Source organism: Bison bison, unplaced genomic scaffold, assembly GCF_000754665.1.
Source record: "Bison bison bison isolate TAMUID 2011002044 unplaced genomic scaffold, Bison_UMD1.0 scf7180017864377, whole genome shotgun sequence".
Classification (NCBI taxonomy): Eukaryota; Metazoa; Chordata; class Mammalia; order Artiodactyla; family Bovidae; genus Bison; species Bison bison.
The window spans coordinates 6,332,897-6,352,782 of record NW_011494949.1 but is presented as its reverse complement, the minus strand read 5'-3'; the positions used below and the strand labels follow the sequence as shown (position 1 = coordinate 6,352,782).

At 46.6% G+C, this 19,886-nt stretch overlaps 1 protein-coding gene across 1 annotated transcript in view; it reads right to left on the bottom strand.

The window, feature by feature from the left end:
- Positions 1-19,886, bottom strand: part of ADCY2 (adenylate cyclase 2 (brain)) — a 450,411-nt gene that overhangs the window by 12,398 nt on the left and 418,127 nt on the right. The window contains exons 21-22 of the mRNA XM_010857150.1: positions 9,683-9,829; positions 7,372-7,479 (exon numbers count right to left, since the gene is read on the bottom strand). Coding sequence (XP_010855452.1) covers positions 7,372-7,479; positions 9,683-9,829 — 255 coding nt within the window. The remainder of the gene's footprint in view (positions 1-7,371; positions 7,480-9,682; positions 9,830-19,886) is intronic.

Here is a 19,886-nt window from a genome sequence, read left to right as displayed (position 1 = left end):
TGTGGTATTCCCATCTCTTGAAGAATTTTCCACAGTTTATTGTGATCCACACAGTCAAAGGCTTTTGCATAGTCAATAAAGCAGAAATAGATGTTTTTCTGGAACTCTCTTGCTTTTTTGATGATCCAGTGGATGTTGGCCGGATGCAGCCAAAGAAATAAATAAACAAATAAATATTATTTAAAAACACATATATAGCCATGAAATTAAAAGATGCTTGCTCCTTGGAAGAAAAGCTATGACCAATCTAGACAGCATATTAAAAAGCAGAGACATTACTTTGCTGACAAAGGTCTGTATAGTCAAAGCTATGGTTTTTCCAGTAGTCATATATGGATGTGAGAGTTGGACCATAAAGAAAGCTGAGCACCAAGGAATTGATGTCTTTGAACTGTGGTGTTGGAGAAGACTCTTGAGAGTCCCTTGGACAGCAAGGAGATCAATTCTAAAGGAAATTAGTCCTGAATATTCATTGGTAGGACTGATGTTGAAACTTCAATCATTCACCTGATGCAAAGAACTAACTCACTGGAAAAGACCCTGATGCTGGGAAAGATAGAAGGCAGGAGGAGAAAGGGACAACAGAGGATGACATGGTTGGATGGCATCACCGCCTCAATGGACATGAGTTTGAGCAAACTCTGGGAGTTGGTGATGGACAGGGAGGCCTGGTGTGCTGCAGTCCATGGGGTTGCAAAGAGTTGGACACAACTGAGCGAGTGAACTGAACTGAATATATATATATGAATGAGGACTGAAAGTTATGGCCCAGAGAGAGAGATTTCTTCCTTTCCTTGGGTGAGTTGTATCATTCCAGAAAAAGACGATGAAATACTACCATTGCTATAAATTCACAACTTAAAATTGTGGGAGCAAATCAAACTATTAAAAAAATTAGAACCACGAAACAGACTGTCAGCTAACTTTGGTGGAAATGCAAAGAGTCATTACTTAAGAACAGCTACACTTTTCCATCAGAGCTAGATACTATCTCTTGTCTCATGACTTAAGGGCAAGTCTTGATTTGGAGGTTTATGCAATCGGCTGGCAAACATCTTGCTCCTTGACGGGAAGCAGAACATGTTAAATCAACAGACAGGTTCCTGTGCCATAAAATTACAACTGTCCTGGTAAGGAGAACAGATTGGCCTCGGGAGAAATGGTTTGCTTTTTACGAAATCAAGGTTCAGCAAACAAGTTTCACTCCCTGATAAATTACCACCCAATCTGTTTCCCAGCAGTAGGCTTAAACTGTGGGTTTGACGTGACGTCAGTGAAAAATGAAGAGACTGTGCTCTAGGAGCGGGCATTAAATCCAACATCAATATCTCAATTGGGTGTAGTAACCCCTAGAGAAAACTATGCTCAGTCTCTAGAAGAGCTCAGTTCATTTTACAAAGTCCTTATCACTGAGCTTTTGATAAATGCTTGATGACAGTCTGAGAAGCAGCTCTTTCTCCCATGATCCAGATAATTTCTCCCATCTCCAAATATTTAACCGACTTCCGGCTACATAGTGAGAGCACTCATTCAGTTTCCTGGAACACATTTGATAAGCTGTTTGCTTTGCAGGTTTCACCTGCAGGGAACACGGCATAAAGTAAATGCATGTTTGTTGAGGTTATTGTATAACCCAAGTGACCAGTATCCACTGAGGTGACATTAACACAAGGCTCGACTCCCGGCTTCTCTTCTCTGCCCCCGTTGCCTTCCTCCCATCATGAAACTTCCACAGAGTTCCTGCTATAGTGATGTTCGTCTGATTCTGAAGATTTAGAACTGCTGTCTAAGGAGCACTTGGTTCGTCTCCCTGGGGCTCCCAGGAGACCGGATCAGACCTTACAATTTTCTGGACAGTCAGTTCAAGCAGTTGAGTTGATGGTCCCTGTGTGGAGATTGGCCCTCAGTACAGTGAGGGCTCAGAACACTGAGTTTCAGGCACCTGAGAACAGGACTGGAATTCATAGCTTCCCAGTATTTACCAAAACTCAGGCATGAAATAATATTTATGAAAAAACAGCCTGATTGCTGGGTCATCTGTGGATTCCTCTGTGTCCAGTGAACTTGGATTACACTGGATGCAGTGTTCTCCACCCGATCTCGCCCTACCAGAGAATGTATTTGATTCAAATGTTCTTTAAGAGGAAAAAAAAAGGTAAAAGAAGAAACAAATTGAGAAATTAAAAAATAAAAACATTTTAAAAATGTGCATTAAGACATCTTCTAGCAGACATCCCCCTCTCCTGCTGTCAACATGTTCAACCATTTTCCAGGAGAATGTTACCAAGCACACTGCTCACTACACGCCCATCCTGATGTGAGGGCCTGTTTGTTAGCTTGGATCAGGGACCCAGTGGAGCGTCCAAACGCAGCCTGATGTGGCCTGCTTTCAAATATATTAATGAATGAGTGATTTAATCTCACTTTATGAACACTAAAGTATGCCACTTGTACTGGCTGCTGGAAATTTTGGATTAATAGCAATAGTGCATGTAAGTGTGTGGAGCAGGAAATGGCAACCCAACTCTAGTGTTCTTGCCTGGAGAATTCCATGAACAGAGGAGCCTGGTGGGCTTCAGTCGCAAAGAGTTGGACATGACTGAGCAACTGAGCACATGTACCCGTGTACTTAATGCTCATAATGACTCCCATGAAGGAGCAACTGTCTGTATCTCACTTATGCATATAGAAGAGGGAGAAGTGGAGAGGAAAAGAACCAGGCTTTGCAGCCAGGCAATCTGACTCCAGAGTCCTCAGTCTTCATTTATTCTAAACATAAATGGACTAAATATTCCAATCAAAAGACATAGAGTGGTTGACGGATTAAAAAAAATAATTCATATATATTCTGCCTACAAGAGACTCACTTCAAATCTAAAGACACACTCAGACTGAAAGCGAAGGCCTAGAAAAAGGTGCTCAGTGCAAATGGAAACAAAAAAGCTGAGGTAGCAACACTTCTGTCAGACAAATAAACTTCACCATCCTGCCTTCGTCCCCCTGTGCCTCCTGAATGTGGTCAGAACTTTTGCTATTTGGTTTGCATTTTATTGTATCATCCTAATTTTTGTTTCTGTCTTATCTTTCAAGCTGCATGTTAGTTTATTAATTTAAATTTTTTCTGCATCATGTTCACTTTTGTAAGGTTCTTAGGAAGGGATTTAAATAAAATAGGCACGTACATATGGACAAATTGGTAAGCATTATTCCTTGACGGTCTTGTTGCTCAAATGGTGACAGATGTGTTATCCAGCTTATGGAGCACTATAACCAAGAACCCTCATCTCCTGCATTGGCAGGTGGATTCTTTGTTACCGAGCTACTTGGGATATTTTGCCAAACTACATATCTGACTGTGGTGAACATGTTCTATTGCCAAACTAAATATCTGGCTAAACAATAAACAGAAAGTTTTTTGTTTGTGAATAATAAATAGAGAGTTTTTGTTTACAACTAGAAAAACAAGTAGGTAAGCTACAAAAGGCAAACGGGACATTCATTTTTTATAGAGACTAATATCCATTTTATTTGTCAAGCATTTTACTCCCCCCCAATCAAACATAATGACTTTCCTTTTAGATTTTCACTAATTTCAAAATACTTCTAGGATAATCTTACCAAGATTCTAAATAAATATTTATAAATAAAACTAGCTCATATTGAGTAAAAAAATCCCTGCATGGACATGATATTTCATTTATGTTCCAAAACCCTTTTATCTGTCCAACAGTGTGTAAGCCACAACTGTATTATTATTGCTATTAGCATTTTTAATACCTGTGGAAAAGTTATGCCTGTGGAGCATTTTGCGTAATACTGAGGTCCTCCCCACAGTCTTAGGAAATGAGGAGGATCTCCACTGTGCATAAAGGGACATGCACGTGCAGAACGCTTAGCTATCACAGCAAGCAAGGAGCAGTCTCACCGGAAAGCCACCCTCTTTCCACTCCACCATGAAGACATTACTCAAGAGTCAGGATGCAGCCAAGGAGGCAGGTTTTGTGGTCACAGGTGCCAAGGACAGAAGGGATTGGGCACCCTTTGAAGGAGCGCTTGGGCGAATGGTGTGGATGCAAACTGGTAGGTGCAGACTCCAACACAGTGAGGGGCTGGGGAGGAAGAGGCTCGGGTGAAGTCGCATGAGGCCTGTGGGCAGATGGAGGTGAGGCCTGCACCCAGAGTGCTGGGGTCTGCAGCCCTGCTCGCTGGTTGCTAGTTCTCTCCACCGGCAAGTCACTGCACGGCTGTGCCTCAGTTTCTCCATCTGTAAAAGGGGCCAGGGGTGGAGCACTTCCCTGACTCAAGAGGCACTGAGTAAGTGTTCCAAAATACCAGGATGATAAAAAGGGAGCATTGGGAGGAGCAGGTTTGTAAAACAGGCACGAGGAAGTGAGTGCTGTTCTGGGAAGCATGGGGGACACACACCACATCATGCACCAAATGGATGTGGCTAGTTGCAGAAAGCGAAGAGGAGCTGAAGAGCCTCTGGATGAGAGTGAAAGAGGAGAGTGAAAAGTTGGCCTAAAACTCAACATTCAGAAAACTAAGATCATGGCATCCAGTCCCATTACTTCATAGCAAATGGATGGGAAACAGTGGAAACAGTGAGAGGCTATATTTTTTGGGCTCCAAAATCACTGCAGATGGTGACTGCAGCCATGAAATTAAAAGACGCCTGCCCTTGAAAGAAAAGTTATGACCAACCTAGACAGTATATTAAAAAGCTGAGACATTACGTTGCTGACAAAGGCCCGTCTAGTCAAAGCTATGGTTTTTCCAGTAGTCATGTATGGATGTGAGAATTGGACTATAAAGAAAGCTGAGTGCTGAAGAATTTATGCTTTTGAACTGTGGTGTTGGAGAAGACTCTTGAGAGTCCCTTGGACAGTAAGGAGATCAAACCACTCAGTCCTAAAGGAAATCAGTGCTTAATATTCATTGGAAGGACTGATGCTGAAGCTGAAACTCCAATACTCTGGCCCCCTGATGTGAAGAACTGACTTATTTGAAAAGACCTGGATGCTGGGAAAGATTGAAGGCAGGAGGAGAAGGGGCTGACAGAGTATGAGATGGTTGGATGCCATCACAGACTTAATGGACATGAGTTTGAATAAACTCCAGGAATTGGTGATGGACAGGGAAGCCTGGTATGCTGCAGTCCATGGGGTTGCAGAGTCAGACACAACTGAGAGACTGAACTGAATTGAATTGCTCTGCACAGCGCCCCCTGCTGGGACTTTGGGGAATGCGACTTAAGACCAGTTGTTCAGTCGCTCTTTCATGTCCGACTCTGCCACCCCATGGACTGCAGCACACTAGGCTTCCCTGTCCTTCACAATCTCCCAGAGCTTGCTCAAACTCATGTCCATTGAGTTAGTGATGATATCCAACCATTTCATTCTCTGTCGCCCCCTCCTCCTCCTGCCCTCAATCTTTCACAGCATCAAACTCTTGGGCACCTGCTCTAATCTGCATGCAGGGTAAGAAACACATGAAAATGTCCCTGTTTACATAATTTTATGTTAGTTTTTTAATGGTTAGTTTTTTCAGAACATTAAAGATGCTGAAAAACGTGTAAGTTTTCTTCCATTAAAGCTGGGAAAGTAAAACTACAATTAGCTCTATTTTTGGTATAAATAATATATTTAAAATGAAAACAATGTTGTACATTTTTAATACCTTTATTGCCCAATTTTCCAATAGTTCTTCAACACTTGAATGTTCTGGCAATAAAAACACAATCCTTAAATATACGTAACACCCCATAAACAGGGGTGCCCTTTTTTCCTTCTGCATCAGGCATCACGATGGCTTGGGAGGGCACTGCTCAGAGCTTAAGATTTTTCCAAAGTTCCTTTTATTGCTTGTTACTGCTCCTTATTACTTGTAATTTGTGCCTGTGTGCTAAGTTGCTTCAGTTGTGTCTGACTCTTTGCGACCCCATGGACTGTAGCCCGCCAGGCTCCTCTGTCTATGCGGATTCTCCAGGCAAGAATACTGGAGTGGGTTGCCATGCCTTCCTCCAGGGGATCTTCCTAACCCAGGGATCGAACCAGTGCCTCTTATGTCTCTTATTGCAGGTGAGTTCTTTACCACTAGCGCCATCTGGGAAGCCTGAAGTAGTCTGTACCCATGAAATAATAATGTGGAAGTGACACCTAAGTAGAAGAGCACGTGGGACATATATTACCTCTCTCACTTGAAAAAAACACCTATGTTAACCTTGAGTCAGATATTTCACATTCTCTTCTCCGCCCACAAATGTTATCGAGGAAGAACGCCCTTTCTTGATGTTCCTGGGGAGCCCTATCTGAGCAAGTTGGTGTCCCTCTGTCCCTCTCTTGTTAGAGGGCTAGCAGCTTAGAAGGTGGCGGTGAAGTGGAAACTGAGCACATGAGGTGCGTCCGAGCTCTTTCTCTCTTTGGGGGAATCCACCCGCCTCCAGCAAGCCATGTTCTGGTAAGTTCCGTTTCCCTGTGCTGTACCCACCACCTCTGTCTGCCCCATGCAAATATGCTGGTGCCCATCAGGGAGCCCACTGTCCTGAAGGGAAACAGGTCTTGTTATTGACCCACAAGTTAACAAAACATATCTATACACACACAGAAACAAAATACAACTTAATAGAAAACCCTCTTCAAAAACCCTAGTTAAGTGAGGATACTCAATTTTGACCAAACCACCTTTTCAACCAAATTTCTAGGTGGTCAGCATGTTTTTTGAGCAAATTGCCTTAAATAAAAAGCCCAGGAGCCTTCCTGTAATAAAACTGAAATTTGTTCAGTTGTGTCCAACTCTTCGACCCCATGGACCGTAGCCCACCAGGCTCCTCCGTCCATGGGAGTCTCCAGGCAAGAATACTGGAGTGGGTAGCCTTTCCCTTCTCCAGGGCATCTTCTCGACCCAGGGATTGAACCCGGGTCTCCTGCACTGCAGGCAGATTCTTTACCATCTGAGCCACCTATAATGAGTCACCCTGCATCACCGACTTGATGCACATGAGTTTGTGTGAATTCCAGGAGTTGGTGATGGACAGGGAGGCCTGGCATGCTGTGATTCATGGGGTCGCAAAGAGTCGGACACGACTGAGTGACTGAACTGAACTGAACTGAAATCTCCTTTCTTGTATATTTATCGGGTATTAAGCAACTGCCTTGTTTTTTCTACCTTGTCTGCCAGAGAAAGGGGTTCAGTGAACACACCCACAGAAGCCTCCAGAATTCTCATCTTTTCTCATGAGACCTAATCACTGAGGTTTGGGTTGTGCTTAAAGTACAATGTATGGGCCACTGCATGACTGTTTTGGCTCATGGATGACCTGTGGGCGGAGACAAGGCTCACGTGTGCTGGGTGCCACTGACACGTGTGTACCTGGGCGTGCTCCTGGCTGGGCACCGCGCTCAGACCTGTCGCTGCCATGTACGTGCTGCCGATGGTCTTGATCTTTTCAACGCCACTGAACTTCGGCTTGGAGAGCAGCTGGGAAGCAATGAGAATCATAGTTACTCATGTGGGTGCTGACCCAATGCCAAACACTTAAGAGACTTTCTCAAATTCTAGTGCTCAGTCACGGGAACAGGGCACCATTTATTCACCCTTTGACCCTGGGCATCTTGGGGAAAGCACACTTCATCAATTTCACAAAGCATGTGTCCTTGGAAGAAAATACAGTATAATAATTTACTTCCAGTTAACACAAATTATTTTTCAGAATTTCCTAGTGAAGAAAGCAGAATAGCCTATCATGTGAGTGATAATTGCCTCATTAAATTTTCAAATTTTCCTCAAATACATTTCCCCACTCTTGTGTTTGAAGCGCCTAAATACAAAATGATTCAAAGTGTGAGGTCTTCCCTGAATGGTGAGGGTAATTTATGACCAGTTATAGTGCTGGGGCTGGAGAAGGGCATGGCACTTCATTCTTGCCTGGAGAATCCCATGGACAGAGCCTGGGGACTACAGTCCATAGGGTCACAAAGCGTCGTACACGACTGAAGCAACTTAGCACAGCACAGCACACGACACGCGGTGCCAGGGACTGGCCTTTGCCCTCTGAAAACTTGGAGTGGAGGAATAAAGATCTAGAATGGCTCCTCCTATTAGCCCTGCTCCTAATTTATTTTTTTGTCTCAGCTTCTGGCACCAATAATCAGTTTCTTACTGGGCTCCTCCCCATCCACTATATTAAGCTTTAGGGTGGGATGGAAGAAAGGTAGAAATAAGATAAGTGGTAGGAAAGAGAAAGACCAGATGGAGAGAGCAAATGAAGGAAACTCTGGAAGGTTCTGTATCTGCTCAGCAGGACAATGGCAGGGACAGAAGGCTGAGAACACCTTCTAGAGCCTTCCTTGGTACTCCTGCTTTCAGAGGTGGTTCCATGTTAGAGAATCTAAGATAGGTGAGCAAATCTCATTCTCACATCTCTATGAGCCAATCAAACCTGCAAGGACACTAATGCTGGAGAACATCTATTTTACAGAGGAACAGCTGGAGGAAATATGCCCCCATTTTCCTCTAGGGACCCAGCATAACAGTGGAAGCCTCCAGTTGTCATTACTTCACCACAAGTCTTGAGTCAACCTCGAGGTAACAATGGTGGTAGTAGAGAAACGCATTTAGATGCTTGGCCTAAGACCTTCCTATTACATCATTCATCACTGTATTTCAAAGTTCCATTAATCACGATGAACCTATGTTCACTGATGTCAATTTTTCCTATATTTGCACGATATTATTAAAAATGGTGTAGCATCCATATCTTTCATATCAGGAGTCTGTTTGTTCTTCCTAGAAAACAAAGCACGTTGTTCCCTTGGTAGGCAGAAAATTGAAAAATGACATCTATTTCAAAATCTAAGACATATACTTTGTCCTTTCTAAAATATATTGTACTGCATTCATATTGCTTTTTCAATAATAAAGTAGGCCATCCATGCACACTTCAAGTTGATATCTGACAGAGACCTTGGAGTCTATACAGAGAGACATGCCAATAATCCACTATGATAAATATATTCATTATCTTTTTTATGTATAAAGATATGCGCAAGTATTTTCCTTGGAGTTCAGGCCTTTCAAGAAAATTTATGAGCATACTGGAAAGGTATTATTGAACGGATTTTGGTAGTTGTTCCTAGCAATCACATCAGCTTTGCAAATAGTATGTGTTTGCCTCACCAAAATTAGTAACCTAAATAGAGTAAAAAGATTAACGCCAACCACCAGCAATTTTGCCAAAGGATGAGTTTTCAGATATGCCATGATATTGCACTAACTTCAAATGTGCCAGTCCACAGGAATGTCAGAGTGTGGGGCTGGGGTCACCTCTGCCCATCAGGGGTAACTCTTTTTTTCTTTTTTTAACTTTTTATTTTGTATTGGGACTCAGGTTCAATCCCTGGGTCAGGAAGATCTCCTGGAGGAGGCGTGGCAACCCACTCCAGTATTCTTGCCTGGAGAATCCCATGGACACAGGAGCCTGGGGGCTATAGTCCATAGGGTTGCCAAGAGTCAGATACGACTGAAGCGACTTAGCATGCATTTTGTATTGGAGTATAGCCGATTAACAATGCTGTGATAGCTTCAGGTGGACAGCAAAGGGACTCAACCATATATATATACACACACACACATGTATCCATTCACCATCCACCCAGGCTGAAGGGTAACTCTTAATACCTACATCATCAAAGTCGGCAATGATCTCGTTCAGGAGCCGAAGGCATTCCAAACCCTCCTTGTTCACGTCTGATTCTGTATAGAATTCTTTGAAATCAGGAATGGAGGCAAACATGACGCAGACGCAGTCGTAGGACTGGTGGTATAACTCCTGCCCAGGAGAAAAGGAACTGCTGAGCACTAGGAAACTTTTCAAGGAAAGCTGCTCCTAGTGCAAGTGCTTCTTTATGTCAGGACTGGTGAAGAAATCACCCAGTGGCCACTGCGCCCGCCCCGCCCTCTCGTCCCCGGCCTATTTCACTGAGCACAGGTGAAGGCTTCTGGCGGGCTGGATTCAGGCTCAGAATCATCGACGCCACACGGCCACTGTCACTACCAGCTAGTATGAGGTGCCCTTCCGCTCACCCGTCTCTGCCCTCTCTATCGTAGACAATTACAAGAGACCACAGAAGGGGACGACAGAGGATGAGATGGTTGGATGCCATCACCGACTCCATGGACATGGGTTTGGGTGGACTCCGGGAGTTGGTGATGGACAGGGAGGCCTGGCGTGCTGCGGTTCACGGGGTCGCAAAGAGTCGGACACGACTAAGTGACTGAACTGAAGGGAACTGATAGACTTTTTGCTTAGGGAAAAAAAAATGTTCTCTAAACAACTAAAGGGAAACAAAATGATTTTCCAAACTATGACACTGTCCTAACGTGACTCGTTATAGCTACATCCTTTGGATTGGAGTGTGTTGTGAATTTTCCTCTTTAGAGTAATACAGGCTCATAGTTCTTTATGCACAGACATGATTAAAATGTCTTGTAAGTACAGTTTCAAGGTGTTGCCATAATTTTCCCAACACACAGAGAAACCTTCAAGTTCAGCGGGGATTTCATAAAGAAAGGGTCACTACGTGGGCACGGGAGCTGGTCCTGGGGGGCCGAGGATCTGCTCTTCCACTGGTGCTGGCTCCTCGGGGCCCTTGGATGGCCTGACACAGGCAGAATGGCCAGGCGCCAATGTGGGCGCAGTGCATGATGGGAAGCACTCCACCAAGAACCATGAGGAGAGTTCTGTTAAACAAGATGGCGGCCTCTGAGCGGAGGGGAGAAAGCTCCCAAATGGCACTTCCTGTTTGCCCCTAGACCAAGGGGATCCACCCTGCATGACTGTTACCAGTGTGTTCTGCTTTCTGGGGCACCCAGATGAATCCATTACCAGGGAGTGGGCACTCTGACAGCACCGTAACTCCAAAGTTTGGTGACCTCTCAGAAAAATCATTCTTCCTCCATAGAGGTCTCATAAGGAATATATTGGGGCAATGGTGACCCGTGGCAAGACATAACCGCTTCCTGGGAAAGCTACACTTCTGTCATCTTCTTATTTCCAGAACCAACCATCCTGTAATGCCTTCTGTTACGGTCTCACAATCTGTATAAAATATGTGAACAGACTTAAGGTTTTCCTTTTCTACTCTGCTCTCAATATGGTTAGGTTGGCTCTTTGTGCAGACCTGTACTTCCTCTCTCTGAAAGGTGGTTTTTGTGCACATTCATATCCTGGGAAGATACTCTGTGGCATGTGTGACTGTCAAGTTTAGGTTGCAGTAACACTGACTAAGCCAGGGTGCCAAGGTAATGGGGGAGAGAAAAGCCCCTGGAAGCCTGCTCTAGTTAAAAATGCCAGTTTCCTAAAAGTAGTGTGGGCTCCACAGACTTCCCCACTCCTTATGAAAAGGGGTACATCAAGCAAGGCAAGGATATATTTTCTGTACCTTGCGTTTCCCTGGCATCTGCTGACATCAGCCGAAGTGACCCTCTGGGGAATGGTGATGATGACAAGAATGCACACGACAATCGCCAGCACTGACTGAATGCCCACTGCGTGGTAGGATGTGCGCCCCTCTGAACTACCAGCATTAACTTGCCCCTGACGAGAATTTTAGGCAGAGCAGTTACAATACTTTCCCAAGGCTACCAAGTCTGATGTAGACTTCACTCTTACAAATACTACGCTGTACACTTCACCCTGCATTTCCTGGTGACCACACACTGTGCGGCCTGAATTGGGGGCAGCATGGGGCCCTGAGTCACTTGTAGCTTCATGTCACTTTGCCTTTCTTCTCTCCCCTGGGGTCTTTCCAGTGTCTGGGGTGGGGGATAAGGAAATGCAAGACTGAACTGACTGGCAGTTTGGAAATGAAAGTGAAAGTGAAGTCACTCAGTCGAGTCCGACTCTTTGCGACCCCGTGGACTGTAGCCCACCAGGCTCCTCTGGTCCATGGAATTCTCCAGGCAAGAATACTGGAGTGGGTTGCCATTTCCTTCTCCAGGGGATCTTCCCAACACAGGGATTGAACCCGGGTCTCCCACATTTCAGGCAGACGCTTTAACCTCTGAGCCACCAGGGAAGCCATGAGGGATGATTTTAACTGTGCTGATTTGGGGTCTGATAAAATATCTTCAGGTTGACACTCTCAGAATTGTCCTCTGAACTCTTGCCCCAGAAGACCTAGGTTGCTGAAGCTGGAAGGGGCCTGATGGGTCATCTTATTCCAGTCTTCAACAGGAATGCCTGGGAGAGTCACCAATGGAACTTTCAAGAAGGTGACACCGGGGCCTCCCCATGACCAACTGAACCTTGCCCCTGGGGCGTGCTCTGAGAATGCACATCTTTTTGTAAAGCTCCACGGGTTATCCTGTTGTGCAGCCTTGATTAAGAATCACAGGACAAATGAGGAATTGTTAATTCAGGGGAGTTCAGTGACACACCAAGGCTCCCACCGGCTTAGAAACAAGAATTGTTAATCTCTGGAGTCCTGGCCTGGTGCTCTGCAGGCTATAAGTGCTGCTGGGACTGGGACTGCAAACTGCTTACCCACCCTCTTTTGACAAATGGGTCACTTGGAGCCTCCGTGGAAATACCAACAGTGATTGGGGATCCCTGACTCTAGTTCCTGGCTCAGGGTTACCACAGGGCTATTCTGGAGAATTAGGGGAACTTCGCAGATGGGAAGCTTTACAGATTCACTAGAGCTAATGAAACTTGCAGGTTTTAGAACCATACCCTAAACTCAAGAGAGATTTCTGCCGGTCTTTGGGTTGGGCTTGGAGCCAGATTGGTTGGTGACCTGAGCTTATCTTATCCTTCTAGAGGACCTGGGGTGAGGCTAGGGTAGGTGGAAAGCCTTGGAGGAGATTTTGGAATTCACAGTCTAGCACGGGTGACCCTTGTCCAGCACACAGCTGCCAAAAAGAATCTCACTGAGCTTTGGAATGGGAAGCGTAGATGCCATTCCAACATTCACTCAAATGTCACCATTCTCCTGAAGAAGCTCAAGTTACAGAAAAACCATCACGAAGCAACTGCACTTCTGTGCCTGCTGTCCTTTACAGTTTATTGAGTGAGATTTAGTGTTTTTTTTTCCTAACTCTGGATGAAAACTTGGGCTAACTCCATGACTCTTCTTGCTATTCCCAGGTAACATGAGTCCTGTCATCAATAATTTAAGTATCCAATATAACGAGAAGTCAAAACTTAGATCCCCATGGGATGTGTGGCTTTCTCCTTCCCCAGTGTGGGCCTCCTGGGGGAGGGTGTCTGCAGAGTGGAAAAAGGCCATGGTTGGCTTCTCTCTCTCTGCTCCTCGTGTTTCTGCTCTGACCCCTCCCTAGATGGCTAGTCAGGTTTTCCAAAGCACCCCAGGGATGGAGAACAAGGAAAAAAAGAAGTGTCTTCTGGAGAAGGAACACGTCCCATTAACTACATCACAGTTCCTTGAACTTCAACTATGAACTTAAGCCTGGTGGCCATTTCCTTGGGTTATTTGGAGACACCCCATCACTTCCCTGATCATGGGACATTCTGCCAAGCTTCCCTTGACGTGGACCACGCCCTCCCCTCTTACTCATGATTATTGTCTTCACCCCCGGCTTTCTGGTTATTCTTCTAGATTCTCTATTGGGACCTACAAGCAGCTTTTCCAAACCAGATCTAAAATGACCCCACACCAACTGTCTTTCTCTTGCTGGCTCGCTGGAGACATTCAGCACGCTTTGCCCTCCCAACCTTCAGAGTCCCTGCCTGCAGCCTTCCAACTGTCTTGGCCCAGACACTCCCATCAGCCCTGCCCCCCACCCCTGCCCCACCCACCCATCAGGAACCCACCAGGCATCTGTGCCCCCTTGATGGTGCTGCTGCCCCAGGACCACTCAGAGACACAAATCTAAGGTACACATCCCAGGCTGTCACTCAGTTCAGTCATTCAGTTGTGTCCAACTCTTTGTGACCCCATGGACTGCATCATGCCAGGCCTCCCTGTCCATCACTAACTCCCAGAGCTCACTCAAACTCATGTCCATTGTGTCGGTGATGCCATCCAACCAGCTCATCCTCTGTCATCCCCTTCTCCGCCTTCAATCTTTCCCAGCATCAGGGTCTTTTTTTAGTCAGTTTTCGCATCAGGATGAGTGGTCCATTTTGGTCCAGTTATGAGACATGAAGGGAGGATTTCTCACATCCTTTGCGGAGGGCGCTCCCTTCTCACTACATTCTGCCTCTGATCCCTCCCCCGCCCCTGGTGTGCCTGGGAGTGAAGAGCTGAGAGTTGTGCAGCACTCCCTTTGGGATATGAGTCCTCCTGTCTCTTGGTGTCATGGGCTGGTATTCACTTTAGCATCTGCTGTATAGACACACAGGCACGCGCACAGCCTCAAGGGGGCCTGCTGCAGGCAGGCTTAACACCAGGTATTAGGGACACAGAGAGACAACATGAGCCCTTCCCTAAGGAGCTTAGAGTTGGGCTGGAGAGGAGAGGGAAGCAGAGATCAGGAGAACAAAGTGTGGTTGGTGCAGCTTATGCCCAGGTATGGAGAGGTCTGCTTGGTGTGCCCTGGAAGATGGTCAGAACTGCCACAAGCTTGGGGTTCAGAGTCTGGGCCCGGCACTTTCTCTTGCTGACTCAGGCCACAGCTGGGAGGAGATGTTCCCACCTTTCTCCTCCCCCAGGTGGCCTGTGTTTATGCTCAGCCTGCCAGCTTGTGTCTGAAGTCTTCAGGGGAGTCAAGTCATTAGAAAGCACAGAAGCATCTCTCAGCCCCTGTGGTTTTCTAGCCTGACTGCAAGGAACAGGTTGAGAGAGCTGCCTGGGTGTTGAGAGGGGGTAGATAGCTGAGAAGGGGAAGCTCTTTGCCTGCCTGGTGACCTCCTCACCCTCCCACCCTGTACCCACAGTGACATCTGTGTCTAATTTTTTTTAATTTAATTAAATTAATTGATTTATTTTTGGCTGTGCTGGGTTTTTGCTGCTGCTGGGGCTCTTCTCTAGTTGTGGCGAGCACGGACCACTCTTGAGTTGTGCACAGGCTTCTCATCACGGTGGTTTCTCCTATTGCAGAGCACAGGCTCTAAGCCTTGTGGGCTTCAATAGCTGTGATTCCTGGGCTTCCTGCAGTTCGAGCACAGGCTCAGTAGTTGTGAGGCATGGTCTTAGTTGCTCCGAGGCATGTGGGATCTTCCCAGATCGGGGTTTGAACCTGTGTCTCTTGCATTGGCAGGCTTTTTTTTTTTTTTTTTTTTAATATATTAACCACTGAGTCACTAGGGAAGCCCCTGTATCTTGTTTTGGTCAAGCCTCAGCTATCACACAGTGAGGCTGCCTGGCTCAAAAATCACACACAACCCTGACCACTGGGGACTCGGCAAAGGGGCAACTGAGGAGAAAATGTGGTTTTCTTCAACAAGGGACGGGAGCCGGCCGGGATGTCTATTTTAGGGACCTCTCAGCCCCGCTCCTGCCACAGTGCAGCAGTCTGGAGCAAAGGCTTTGTAAACCTGTGGGCTCCGTCTGGGCGCACAGAGCTCGGTCCAGACTCTGAATGGCCTGAGGGTTCAGACCTGGTAAGGACGGTCAGCAGCTGGTGGAGAACCTTGGGATGCCTTAAGGGAAACCAGTGCCCTGGGGAAGGGAGAAGAAGAGCCTGCAAAGCTGGACACAGCAGCTCTCTGGCACAGATCTGGAGCACAGGTGCAGTGAACAGTCTTAAATCAAAAGCAAAATCTTTTGGGGATTACTGTCATTAAATCATTCTTTATTCTGTACTTCTGAAGGGAGAGGAGTTTTGTCTGCATGTGCATATGGCAGGTGGAGAATCAAAAGGCTCTTTGTTAACATGGGTCTTCAGTTCAGTTCAGTTCGGTTGTTCAGTTGTATCTGACCCTTTGCCACCCCATGGACTGCAGCACGCCAGGCCTCCCTGTCCATCACTGACTCCCGAAGTTTATTCAAACTCATATCCATTGAGTCAGTGATGCTATCCAACCATCTTATCCTCTGTCATCCCCTTCTCCTCCTGTGTTCAATCTTTCCCAACATCAGGGTCTTTTCCAATGAGTCAGTTCTTCTCATCAGGTGGCCAAAGTATTGGGGTTTCAGCTTCAACATCAGTCCTTGAGAAATTCAGGACTAATATCCTTTAGAATGGACTGGTTGGATCTCCTTGCAGTCCAAGGGACTCTCAAGAGTCTTCTCCAACACCACAGTTCAAAAGCATCAATTTTTCGGCACTCAGCTTTCTTTACAGTCCAACTCTCATATCTGTACATGACAACTGGAAAAACCATAGCCTTGACTAGATGGACCTTTGTTGGCAAAGTAACGTCTCTGCTCTTGAATATGCTATCCAGGTTTGTCATAACTTTCCTTCCAAGGAGTAAGCGTCTTTTAACTTCATGGCTGCAGTCACCATCTGCAGTGATTTTGGAGCCCCCAAAACCTGGGTCTTAGCCGAAGTCATAGGTCATGTTTCCAGGGAATGGTCCAGAATACCATGGAGTATTAACATTTACCGTGGAACTGAAAGATACACTGCCATTTGTATGCGAGTGTGCTAAGTTGCTTCACTCATGTTGGACTCTGTGTGATGCTATGGACTGTAGCCTGTCAGGCTCCTCTGTCCATGGGATTCTCCAGGCAAGAATACTGGAGTGGGTTGCCATGCCCTCCTCCAGGAGATCTTCCCAACCCAAGGATCAAACTTGCCTCTACTGGACAATTTTTTCTTATCACTAAACCACCTGAGAAGCTCAGACTTGGTTGGGTCTCTGCATTCAAAAGCTGTGAGTGCTCAGCCTGCCCCAAAGAGAAGGAGCTAAGGAGGTGATGCTTCTGGATAGCGGCAGGGTGATGATGTTTGTTTTATTGTCCACTCTAGTCCAAACTTGAAAGGCTGTAGGGTAGCCACATCCTGGACAGATTTTGATAAATTCCAGGAGGCAGTGGTTCTCAAGTTTTGTGTTAAATTTGGGATATTTGCTTGAAAGGTAACTAAGATTGAGTGTTTACTGCATGCCAGACACAACTCTACAAGTTTTGCACCAATTACTGCTTTGGAAATTAGTTAGAGCCTCTGTGAGGATGGAGCCTGAGTCCAACAGCTAAGAAGGGCCAGGCCTGGGACAAGAGCTTTGCTGTCAGTGGCCAAGTGGGGCCTCACAGGAGAGGAAAGTGGCCCCGGAGTCTGAGAGGGGCACGTGTAGCTGGTACCTCGGGCATCCCTTCATTTGGGGAAGCCCTGCTCTTGGGTTCGGGACGTCTCTGGTCCCAGCATTGGCTATGACCTTGCCCAGTTTGGGTCTGGAAGCCCCCAGGAATGATCCTGTTCCAGAGTCTGCATGTTCAACAACAGGCAGCACTTTCCCTCAGGGAAGCCTTGGGGGCGGGGTCACAGTGGGAAGGGGCGAGAGCGCTATCACACACGGGGGGCATCTATTTGACTTTGACCCCGAGGATGGGCCAGGAGCCTGGACCATATCCACACTGTTAAACAGCACAGACCCCATCGCTGTTTAGCTGCAGTAGGTCCGACAACCTCAGCCTTCCTGGCCCAGAATCACGAGCTTAGGATGAGACATCCCCGGGTCAGGGAAGTGGGCTTTTCTGCCCAGGGATGAAGTCAACTGTGGACAGGAAGGGTCATCTGTGTTCCGAGAGAAGTCAGGCAGCCTGCCCATCCATAGGGAAGTCAGAGGATGGGGCAGGAGTTTGCTATGCACTCTAAGGAATCTCTTTATAATAACTTTGTTACTAGGTTGGCCACAAAGTTCATTCTTGTTTTTCTATAACACAGGGAAAAACCCAGGAAACAAAACCCTCCCTTATGAGGTTCACGATTGTTGTTGTTGTTCAGTCACTAAGTCGTGTACAACTCTTTGCGACCTCATGGATTGTAGCCCGCCAGGCTTCCCAATCCTTCACCATCTCACGGAGCTTGCTCAAATTCATGTCCATGGAGTCAGTGATGCCATCAAACCATCTCATCTTCTGTCACCCCCTTCTCCTCTTGCTCTCAATCTTTCCCAGCATCAGGGTCTTTTCCAATGACCTTTTCTTGGAAAAGAGATTCCCGATGGGAGCTCTCAAATCTTTTAGGCAGGGAGCTAGAGGCTCTCCTCCTTCAGCCTCATTCTGGGTGCTCTCTTCTGCATTCAGGATTCTCCACGAGTATTGTAGCAACAGAACCTCCTTCATTACCTGTCTGATCTTCAGCCTGACAGGCTTCTCTGTAATTTTTTTTTGTCTCGTGGCATTTGGGATCTTAGTCCCCTGGTCAGGGATTAAACCCGTGCCGCTGGGAGTGGAAACATGGAGTGTTAATCACTGGATGGGCAGGGAATTTTTTAATCCCCAACAGTCACAGCGGCTGCTTGAGTACCTTCCCACCTCTGCTTCCTCCTAATATTTACCTAACCAACAAAAATTGGTAATAAAATGTGGGAAGTCACAGCCCAGGGGCGTTTTGTGTTGTCTGATGAAATACAGAGATTTTTGCAGTCCCAGATTGACAGTTGGTAAAGAATCCGCCTGCCAGTGCAGCAGGTGCAAGAGATGCAGGTTCAATCCCTGGGTCGGGAAGACCGTCCGGAGGAGGGCATAGCAACCCACTCCAGTATTCTTGCCTGGAGAGTCCCATGGACAGAGGAGCCCGGCAGGTTATAGTCCACAGGGTCACCCAGTGTTGGACATGACTGAGCACGCACCTTTTGCAGCCCAGCGCTATGCAGAATGAACTCACTTCAAGGACAGTCTCATTGGCCTGATGCCCCTGATTTAAGATTCAATGTGTGCAGCTCTATCCTCTGAAGCAAAGTCAGGTTGGCAGCTAGACAGAGCAAATCAAATGATGCCTAGGGGATCAGGGGTTCCTAAGTGAAAACTAGACTCCTAATATGTGGTGAAGGAACTTGGAGTTGTCTGTGGCAATAAGAGTTTGTAAAACTTTGACATTGAGCTTCTGTTTGTTTTCCTACGGGGCTGCAGCTGGCCTGGGTCAGGAGTATGTTTCCTGCATGAAGGAATAAGCTGGGTGCTTGGTGAATGGGTGCAGACTGTCTGCAGGGAAAATCATTTCACTGCCTAAGTCAGGTTCATGCACACAAGGCACAATGCGGACATGGAGGGGGCCACCCCCACCCCCACAGAATTCACCTTCTTGATACGACAAACTAGGCAACAAAGTCCAGAGCTGGTCTCATCGAAGTGTGCTGACTCCTACTTGGTCCTGAAAAAGTTCCCAAACTGCCTTTGCAGCCAGGTGGCACCTGGTCCAAGGTTCAAGCCTACTCTGCAGCCTTCCTCATGGAGCCCATGGGGATGGTGAAGGCTGTAGATGACTCTGTGTGTGTTCTTAAACTATTAAAATAGTGCGATGATGAGGCAACTTGGGAGAAAATGTCATCCCCGTCTTGGGAGCACCCGAGATACACTGGGGACAGAAGGTCGCTGGCCTGCATGCAGCGGCAGCTGTTGTTCAGTCACTCAGTCATGTCTGCCCTTTGCAAGCCCATGGACTGTGGCTCAGCAGGCCAAGCACCGGCCTGACACAGGGCAGGGGCAACCTTAGATACCTGCTGAATTCATAGACTGAACCGACAGTGAGACATATAGACAAAGACGCTCTTACATTGTTAACGAAAACAGATGGTTCCTCCTTAATAGATGTAATGATTTCATTATCTCTGACCCACAGGCAAATGAGTTGCTGAATAACCTACCGAAAGCTGAAAACACCAGGAGAAAAAATAGGGAAGTGAATGGAGCCCCTGGACTGGCTGACCACGCCCAGCACACTTCCAGAAAGACTAGGGATAAGGTCCGGCCCCTCCCCTGCCACGAGGCAAGTTCTTCTCAACATAAACTTTAATTATTGAAAAATAAAGTGTT